We start from the raw sequence: 10,322 nt of genomic DNA, 5'->3' as shown, positions 1-10,322 counted from the left end.
TTCTGTTTGCTATATAACAATTTCAAAATTTTACAATTAAAACGTGTAGTTCTAGAATATTATATTATATTATATAAGGATTATATTACAATATATTACGTTATAAACATTTGTATGATACTTTTTATATGAATTTAGGAAAGTATATTGTCTGATGGAGGATGACAAGTGAATTTTGATTAACGTTAATCTCAGCGCACTTTAGTTCAATAACTGTGCCAGTCGACGCATGTCGTACATATACTGTACCGTTTTATGTCGTGCGTGTTATAGCCGGTAGTGACATGATACAAAGTGATATGTGCCACGGTGGACGAAAAAACGTCTTTTTTTATCTGTCAATATAATTTTGGGTAGTTTATACACAAATTATTACAATAGATTAATTCGTATTTCTGTCATATTGCTGTGCAAGTAACACAAATAATGGTGTTTCACCAACATTTCTGTTTCACATATGATGTGCATCATGTTTTATTTATACTGGTTTACATTCGATGAATAACAAAGATATTGTTCGTGTAAAGAGTAAAATAAAGGGTTTTGTGATGCAAGAGCGCGCCAAGAAGGACATTCGAGAGAGATTCTTTTTCGAAAATATTTATTGAGTTTAACAATAGCATATATAGTAACATTGATTGTTGAAATTTTATAATAATAAAGAAAAGAGAGTAGTTTTAAAAATGACGGTGTAACATCGAATTGCTTATTAACATCAAACAATAAATTATGGGAGAACTTAAGTCGTTCGAGGCCTGAGCCGTTCATCAGGCGCCACTTTTAATTGGTGCTAGCGAAGCACCGCCTGAGACCGTTCGTCAGGTAAACGGGACAGAATATGAATTTCTGTTTAGAAATACTCATGTGGTTACCCAGAGCAAGCCGTCAGGTAACCCATCCGAGCCTGATCATCGGACGCCAATAATGGTAGTAGCTATCCATCGCCTGGGACACTCGTCAGGCAAATCGGAGTAATTGAATGCAATACAGAATTAAGCAATAATCAAAATTGGAGCAAAAGTCTTTACCTGATTTGTGATATCGAAGCTCAAGTAAAGAAGCTCAGAGAAACAAGGAGTCAAGATAAATAATCTCCAATATGATAATCCGATTAATTCCTTCTCCTTGTGAATCAAATCTATTCGCACCAGAAAGCAAGCAAAAAGAAAAATTGTCGTCAAGAAGAAAAAAGGAAAGGCGCCGCCAAGCTGATTGCGCTCTCGACCTGCGCTACGTCGATGCGCGAGATATGCAGTTAACCGCCCGCAGCGCGCGCTGTTTTAAAATTTGTTAACTTTACTTCTTGTTTGCCCAAACAGACATAAATAATAGATTATGAAACGGAATACACTCATAGTTAATAAGAAAATATTATTTAATTAATATAAATTTCTGGAGATATACGGGGAGACCAGCGGGAATTATGTAAAATTAATATTATTTATTATACAAACAGGAAGTTTATTATAATAGTAAATTTATGATGTTATTATAATTTATTTAAAGAAAAAATATGTTTTATAAGAGAGAGAAACCCATTATTTCCTTTAACATAACTTAATTAAATACGTTAATAACCAATTATTACATAATTATGCAATTAATAATAATTATATAATTTTTTTACATTTATATACATGATTAAATAATTAAAATATAATTAAAAGTATTTAAAGATTTGTCTTTATTACTTTTAAGTCAATTCTATTTTTTGTAAAACAGTATATGTTTTGTTATTATATGTACATTGTACAAATAATATTTGAATGATATCAACATCTAAAATCTTTTACTCTGTTAAAACAATTATTTTTATATAAAATTTAATAGAAATATAATAGAAATTTAGACATAGAATTTTATTGTCAGAAACGCCCTGATAGAAAGGTATAGATATATATTGCACATATTTTTACAATAAGTTATTATAATATCATTGCTAGAATTTTATTTACGTTAAAAAGATAGAAAAACATTTAAATCATATTACATCCATAATAATAAACATCCACAATAATAAGAGAAAACAAAACAATAATATTTGAATGATATCAACATCTAAAATCTTTTACTCTGTTAAAACAATTATTTTTATATAAAATTTAATAGAAATATAATAGAAATTTAGACATAGAATTTTATTGTCAGAAACGCCCTGATAGAAAGGTATAGATATATATTGCACATATTTTTACAATAAGTTATTATAATATCATTGCTAGAATTTTATTTACGTTAAAAAGATAGAAAAACATTTAAATCATATTACATCCATAATAATAAACATCCACAATAATAAGAGAAAACAAAACAATATTATTTACATAAAGGTTAAATAATGAGCATAAGTTCTGATGTAAAAGAATTCAGAAGTGAAAGAAGAGTGATACTAGACGAGTGTTGGAAATACATTGCTTGATAATGCTAGTGAATGTTACCTTGATCCCTTTCTTTCTGGGTAAGCTAAAAAGTATATATATCTGTCCATATTTGGATCCAATTTCACATGTTTGATATCATATCTATCAACTTGTGGGTAACATTTTTCAACAAACGCAATCATTATATTTTCTGTTACTATAATAACAAATAACAATATATCTAAATTTAAATTTAAAGAATTATATATCTATGTAAAACAAATGTACGATTAAATAAAAGGAATTATCAGGTCTACTTCTATCGCAAACATATTTTAAATACACAGATATTAAAATTAATTGCCCACATGTTTACATATGTACGTGTTATATATATGTATTTATATGTGTGATTCATATATATTTTTTGTAGATGAAATTAAAATTCTACAGCTAATCTAAAAATTTGGATAGATACAATCATAAATTTTAAAAGATAAATTACGAAGATTAATTTCTGTGATAATGGATAATAGTATATGGTAATATCTTTTGTTTATTTAGGGATCTTCACAAATGTTTCAAAAGAATCAGATTTTGATCTGGAATACTTGTTTGAGATGAACAAACTCACTATACAATATCAACCGTTTACTAAAAGTACGGAATTATCTTCTCGAATAACATGTCATCCCTTTCTAACGGACTGTCTACGCTGTTTCGTGCATGATATCACATATATGACTTCGGTAAATCGATCTTCGCACGAAAATAATCGAATCAAAGTCGATCAATGGATTGAGATGAAATACATGCCATTTACTCGGAACATACAAAACATACTGGTCTCAGATAAAGAGCCTACGAAGTTCATCAAAAGCTTTATGAAAGATATTATTCATCAATTTAATATAGGTCGTATAGCGGATGTAGAATATGTAGAGAATTTAAATAATGGATACAAAAAGGATAATTATATGGGTCAGGAAAAGACACCAATAGGCAAGTGTATAACCGAGTATATTACGGAATTAGGAACGTATTGGAAAGATGCATATGGAGAAACAGAATCCATTTATCAAATTAGTTTATTAGATTTGCAGTTTGATCAAAAAGATATACACATACGCATTGATAAGAGAAGGGCGGATTGCCTTTATTCGTCATCTTTCGCCGATTTTATAGGTCGAGGAAAAATGGTGTGTACACATATATTTTTCAATAAATATATATATTCATTAAAAGTATGATATACATCATCGATTCTGTCTTGTTCTTATTAGATACAAAAAGTTAATTGTTGCACGTCAGTTTTAATAATTTGTCTGTAAATAATGCTTTAACTCTGTATATCAAAAATTTCATTAATTTTTTAACTACGAAATTTATATATACATATACATCTGACTATAAATAAAGCGTTTTATTTCACTGGGAAAACTTATAATACTGATGTACATTGAATTGAATGTAAAGCAATATACATGTTTTTGTATTAATAAATAATTTGATCTTTTTAATTATATATATATTCGTTGTCGAGACAACCTCACATAATCTTAAAAGGAAACCTTAAAATTAAATTATTTATTATCTGAAAATATGTAAACCGATTTGCACTCAATTGCATTTGTGTTGCATTAGTTTTTACTGGAAAACTCCTATTGAGAATTTTGTATTTAAAAAAAAGTGCAATACACAAAACGTAGTGACAGAATTATATGATAATATGAATGTTTAAATAACTTTTTTACTTGAAAATACATAATTCTTTTATGTTAAATTTTGCAGACATCATATCATCATATAACAGAAGTAATCGATAATAGATTACGAATTTATGCCTTATTAAATGGCGAACGGTCAATTTCTTCAGGAAATACCACATATAACTTTTCGCAAGTAATGGATTTACGACTGATTAATATTACATCTCGAAAAACAATATCATTTAAGGACTATAATTTAACCGTATTTGATTATTAAATGAAACTTCAAAAACGTACATTCTATATATATGTGTGTATCTACAGTATATTAATTTTTTATATCTGTGTTTATCTCAAATTTTATATTTGTAGAATTTTCTGAAAATAAATAATCAAATAGTTAAATTGGAAGCTCTTTATATAGACATTATTAAACAATTGATAAAATTGTAGATGACTTATTTTTATTTATGCCTTTTGTTATCCCTATAACAAATTCATATTATTTTTCATGATGTCTATAATATATATTAAATTCTGACTCGGATTGTCTTAATTATTAAATATAATATCTTATTATAATATTGTATATAGTATATTGATAATAATCAGTGGCGTGACGAAAAATGGTAGTGAAAAAAATGTTTTAGGAGGGGCTGTAGAAATCAGTAGTGTTTTTTTAATGTTCTTTTTTATACTACTATAGTGACACATTATAAATCAAATTACAATCGCATCAATCAATTATAATAATATTAAGAATTATAGTTATTATTTCGAAAAAAACTTTAGAAAGATTCCTTATTGAGGAAATTTTAGAGGGTTTTACTCGTATTGTACTCCGAAGACAAAAGATTTGAAGTTATAGTAACTTTATGCGATAAATACAAGAAATAGTTAAAAAAATTAATGGAATTGCAACCAATCAATAATGAAAGAAAACTTCGTTTTTTATTTATCTTATTGTCTCATCCTCTGATTGAACTACATTCACCGCAGTTTATCGTTTCAAATTCATCGATGTTTTCGTTCTGTTTATTTGGTTATCCGGTTCATGGTTTATCATCGCGCATCGCGCTGCGCTCGTCGTTCAACTATAACCTGCAAATCGCTCGTGTCGTCGAGTCGAGCGATTCGCGCATTCGACCGATTCGCGATTCGTGTGGAAAAGGGAAGAGGTATTCTCGGTGATTTCTCACTAAAACTTGATCTGTCATCCACGTGAGTTTCGTCGTTTACGGTGCGCCTTGGGGAAGGCTTAATCGTCGCGAAATTATGCCCGAACGAAAGTCAAGGACGAGTTACATTAGCCGGAACCTAAGTTAAAGCGTTCCGTCGTAGAGATTATTGGTGGAAAGTCCTGATCGATTTGGTTCGCGATGGACGTGGAGAAGATAGCAATGTTTGCCGGCGTAGGCTTTGCCATCGCCGTTGGCCTCTTCGTCTTATGGGGCCCATCACCCAAGCCCAGGAAAAAAGGTGACGTCCGGGCTATGTTCATCAAACGTTTATGAAGACTACGTCCTTTTACCCTTTTATTTTTGTGTTTTATTTTTGTATAATGAAATTCTAAAGAAATAAAATTATAGCCGTTTTTGATATCTTGTACCATTGGAAAAAAAATACATATATACAAATATATTTTTATTGTATTATATAAAAAATCAAGTACATAATTTCTTTAGAATAGTTTTGTTAAGTTTAATTCTGTTACAAATTAATTGTTAAAGCACAATTACTATGATTTTAGTTTTTATGCTTATTATTTTCTTTTATATTTCTCTACATTTTTTTTTTTTAATTAAAATTTTGAATTTTGTTTTATATTAATCACAAGAGATATTATATACTTAATCATTTGGAGTTGGTGATGTATCTATTGAATCCATTCAATTATGAATCTCTTTATCAAAAATATCGAACGTTTCAATTTTCTTAATATTACATTTACAAATTTGGATCACTGTTATGAAGTATATTTGGTAACTTTGATATTTATTCTTTTTAATATGAGTTATATTATTTTGGTTCCCCTTGAAATTAATTAATACCTTTTAATGAACATAAATTAAATGAGTCTTACAGACTCACGTCAATAATTATGTTACAAATTTTGACATTAGCTTTAGAGAATTAATATGAAACAAATTCTCTGGTTTGTGACTTTATTTTACTGTTTGCTTCTAGGTCGAGTTATTGGGATTAACAATTTGGGATATACATGTTTCCTGAATTCTCTTTTACAAGCATTGGCTGCTTGTCCCTTTTTCATTTTCTGGCTTCAAAAACAGCAAGAAAAAAAGGATAGGAACTTTGCTGACACACTGCTTTCTGTCCTCAAAAGTATGGCTATGATCTGATCTTATCTTGAGTAGTTTAATTGTGGATTTGAAATTGCAACTTTTAAGTCTCTAAATGTCAAGTTAATTTCTCCTAAGTTTTTGTTACTTTTTCTTATTGCTTAACAAGATCTTTAATCAGTGTTAAAATTCACAGTGTTTTTAAAAATTTTTTAATTTTCTATATTCATGTTTTTATATCTTATATTGTACTGATCATATTTGGTAGAAATTAATGGTTTTGCGGATGACTTGTACGGCAATGTTACACCTGTTGAAATCATCTCTTCCGTTGGTTCATTGTGGAATTTCGGACCTGGTTATCAAGATGCTCACGAACTGTTCCACGTGGTTCTCAGTGCATTAGATGCTGAAATGCAACCTGCTAGTAGGGTATGCAATATGCCATTATTGTGTTCAACAGAAATTTTCGATTGCGAAAAAGGATAACTTTTGTAATTAATTGGAAAGTTTATTCATGATTTCAGAAAGGTTGTTTGTCTGATGCACTACCACCAAGCCCGATTATCAATCCAGATGTAAGAGGGACAGGTGATACTCTGAATCTCAGAAGCGCCTCTTGTAATGACATAGCGTCAGTGGAGAATAACTCCGATAATCCAAAGGGCTTCGACAAAAACTGCAACAATCAGATGATGACCTCAAACCCGTCCATATCCAGTAGGTCTCCGAGCACATGCAAGCCTGGTATGATCCTCGCTAGATCCTCTGAGTTGCTATCGCGAAATATTCAAGGCAACGGCGATTGTACGAGCCTTTTTGGATCATGGAAGTCTTTATGCGCCGCCATGTCATTTACTAACATTCCTTCAATATCAGTGGAGACGCATCCGTTCTCAGGCCTCATTACTAGCCAAGTTCAGTGCAGTAACTGTTTCTGGAAGGTATCGTTACGAAAACTATCTAAATTTCTTCGTTCGTGATTCTTTTTTTTTCAATTATTCAAATAGTATTGTATTAATTCATTTGTACATATCTAAATACTTATCAATAATAATATTCTCTTTTTCTTGCTTCCTATCAAAATAATTTATAAGCCTAATAATCTTGAACTCTAATCTTACTAATGTTAAACCCTATCTTTAGTATAATGCTAAATTTTAATCTTAATCTTCATTTCTTTTTTCAGTCTTCAGTACGTTACGATAAGCTTGAGACTTTATCATTACCATTACCGCCGCTCACTTCATCATTTGTACCACAGCATCACTCTTTGGAATGGTTATTGTCACGTTTCGTAGACAGCGAAATTGTGCGCGATGTGCAATGCGATGGATGCTCATCACGTTGCACCGCTATCAAGACTCTCACCCTCGGCAAACTGCCCAAGTGTTTATGCTTACATATTCCGAGGACCACGTGGAGTTCTTCAGGCATGCCAATTAAAAGGGATGATCAGATCACATTCCCTGAATTTCTGGTGCTAGATCCGTACACTTATACGGAGACAAAAAAGAGAAGCGCGCAGGTGATTTATAAAAAGACTCATAATAAATTTATCAAATAAGGAATTCTCAGAAATATTTAATTCACAATCCTACAACTCTCAATCTAAACTTATAATTGACCAGGCACAGTTTAATTAATTTACTAGAATCTCTTTATTTATAGGGTGATGCAAAGTTTCTTGGTAACAGTTTCATAACGATACAGGGTAAACACAAGTATCGATTATGCGCGGTAATCGAGCACCGCGGCCCAGTGGACTCCGGCCATTTCGTTTGCTTCAGACGCGGAAATAAAGCGGATCAATGGCTGTATACATCCGACGTCATTGTCGAGAGCGTGTCATTGACGCAGGTGCTGCTTGCCAGTCCGTACCTACTCTTCTACGAGCGCATCAATAGCGTTTATCCTAGCTAGGAATAAATTTTCGAAGTGATAGGCAATCTATAGGAATTACGAAATGACGCGTCGATTGATAATCGGACCGCTCTTTTTAGCCATGTTTTCTCTTACGCTTTTGGCATTTGAAGCAATTACGTATACAACGGAAATCATATGGAAAGATAGAATCGCATGGAATTAAAAACAAATTGTAGAAAACACAGCTAGAAAGAACAGAGAAGATTTGCGAAATCTAAGAGACTGTCGAATTTTCCATAATAAGTTTAATATCGTTCGATGTTGCGCGATAATACTTTGTTATAAGGAAATAATATAAGAAGGCTCGATAGATTAAATATGAAACTAAAAATTCAATTTTGTTACAATATACGACTAGGAAACGTGCGTCTCTAGGTAGTATTTTATAGCAGCTGTGAAATGTATCGAATATATAATCTAAAATATTGTAATATTTCATTCGCGACGAATGCGTTAATAATTACCATTATTAGATGTTGACAAATCTACTGCAGAATAGTAAGTTTCGTGAAACAAAAATTTCTTGCTTCTATAACACATAGTGATAGTAGATTTCTACCAGGGAAGACTGTTAATTTTTATAGATCATTTGATCAATTCATTATTATATCTTTGTTTTAACAAGGACTAAAATCGTGCCAATAACAAATTTGTCGAATTAAATTTATTAGGAGATAAACGAAATGAATCGTATTTTTTATTACGTTCGTATCTGAGGCTCTTTGAGCTCTTACATATATAGTGCAATTGTTAAAAATATTACTATTATTATGTGTGAGAAGAGAGACTGCGAATTTGTTAATTTGTATATATCAAAGAATTTCCTTTCTCTAATTAGCATAAAGGAATGTGCGAATTATCAGAATTAATTTACTTTAGTAATATTATAGGTACGTAAACTGTAATTTAAAATCTTATAAAAACTTATTAAAGTGGAATAAAATTTAGAACGCAGAATATCTTATTGAAAAAACTATAAATAATTTTTCCTCTCCAATTTAATTTTTATTATTTGTTAACTTACTACGCGTGAAAAGATTTCATCATTTCAGCCTTCTTTGGAATTTGAGAGCGTTCGTTTCTCTCTCTTGAAAAGATAGAGAAACTTGTGTGTATTCAGAATGCGATTTTATGGTGTTGGCGCGTATTTAATACATAATTTACATGACGTATATTGTAAAATTTCAAAGTAAGATTTAAAAAAATTTATTAAAGCGCATTCTGAGTACAAAATAGAAATTATATTCTTTATGAAAATTAAATATTTAGAATAAATAAATGATGGCTATGGGAAAGATCGTATGAAAGAAATTGTACTTATAAAATAATAAGCAATTAATTTAAAAACAAATGTAAAGTTACAAATTAATAATGAAAACTCTTAAATGCGTGTAGGTTTATGCTCAAAATTTACGAATTACTAGTTGTTATATATTTATAATGACGAATTGAAAAAACAACTTACAGATTTCAATTAGAATTTTTTAGAAAAAGGAAAAGAGAAAAATCATATGATATAAATTATAATTTAAATTATATTTTTTTAAACAATATTTAGCACATGATTTAACCCTGCAACAAAAAAAACTAGAGAGGCTGTTGGTCTTTTTCCTGTTACCGTCGAAATCGCTCATATAAAAATTTTTCCGGTAACATGGATGTTTATAGGAACTACGTTATACTTTTACATCCACTTTTGACTGAATTCTCTATGCTATGCTATGATTTTTATCAACAGGATTAGGAAATATATTAGGAATGGAGCCACGTTGTTTTTGAAAATGGCTTAGCCACGTAGTTTCTGACCTCTTTCAATTAAGTTTCTCTCTAGCATCACCGTCACCCGATTACCGGTATAACCGGCATCACAAATCTCAATCTAACCTAACTTATTTTACAAGTTACAACATTAATTTTATAACAGATTAGTTTTAAATTTACTAAAATAAAAAAAAGTGTCGTTCTATTAATTAGAACATTTATAAGTCACAAATTAGTAGTGTAAGAGACCACTTTTTTACCGACTC

At 30.2% G+C, this 10,322-nt stretch overlaps 1 protein-coding gene across 1 annotated transcript; it reads left to right on the top strand.

Annotated features, from left to right (window-relative positions):
• Positions 1 to 5,191: 5,191 nt before the first annotated feature.
• On the top strand, positions 5,192 to 8,492 carry Usp30 (ubiquitin specific protease 30). The gene is made up of 6 exons (XM_018539541.1): positions 5,192 to 5,548; positions 6,257 to 6,412; positions 6,638 to 6,801; positions 6,897 to 7,313; positions 7,559 to 7,897; positions 8,041 to 8,492. The coding sequence occupies exons 1-6, from the start codon at positions 5,449 to 5,451 to the stop codon at positions 8,290 to 8,292; spliced, it is 1,428 nt and encodes a 475-aa protein (XP_018395043.1). The 5' UTR covers positions 5,192 to 5,448; the 3' UTR covers positions 8,293 to 8,492.
• The last annotated feature ends 1,830 nt before the right edge of the window (positions 8,493 to 10,322 follow it).

The sequence above is a fragment of the Cyphomyrmex costatus genome, unplaced genomic scaffold, assembly GCF_001594065.2.
Source record: "Cyphomyrmex costatus isolate MS0001 unplaced genomic scaffold, Ccosl1.0 scaffold216, whole genome shotgun sequence".
In the NCBI taxonomy this organism is placed as follows: Eukaryota; Metazoa; Arthropoda; class Insecta; order Hymenoptera; family Formicidae; genus Cyphomyrmex; species Cyphomyrmex costatus.
The sequence above is the reverse complement of the archived record's forward strand: the minus strand, read 5'-3'. Positions and strand labels throughout refer to the sequence as shown.

Bases quoted from the DNA above. Each gene is read 5' to 3' on its own strand.
- Usp30 (XM_018539541.1), top strand. From the start codon at position 5,449: ATGGACGTGGAGAAGATAGCAATGTTTGCCGGCGTAGGCTTTGCCATC. The intron at 5,549-6,256 runs GTGACGTCCGGG...GTTTGCTTCTAG, and splicing joins ACCCAAGCCCAGGAAAAAAG to GTCGAGTTATTGGGATTAAC. The intron at 7,314-7,558 runs GTATCGTTACGA...TTCTTTTTTCAG, and splicing joins GCAGTAACTGTTTCTGGAAG to TCTTCAGTACGTTACGATAA.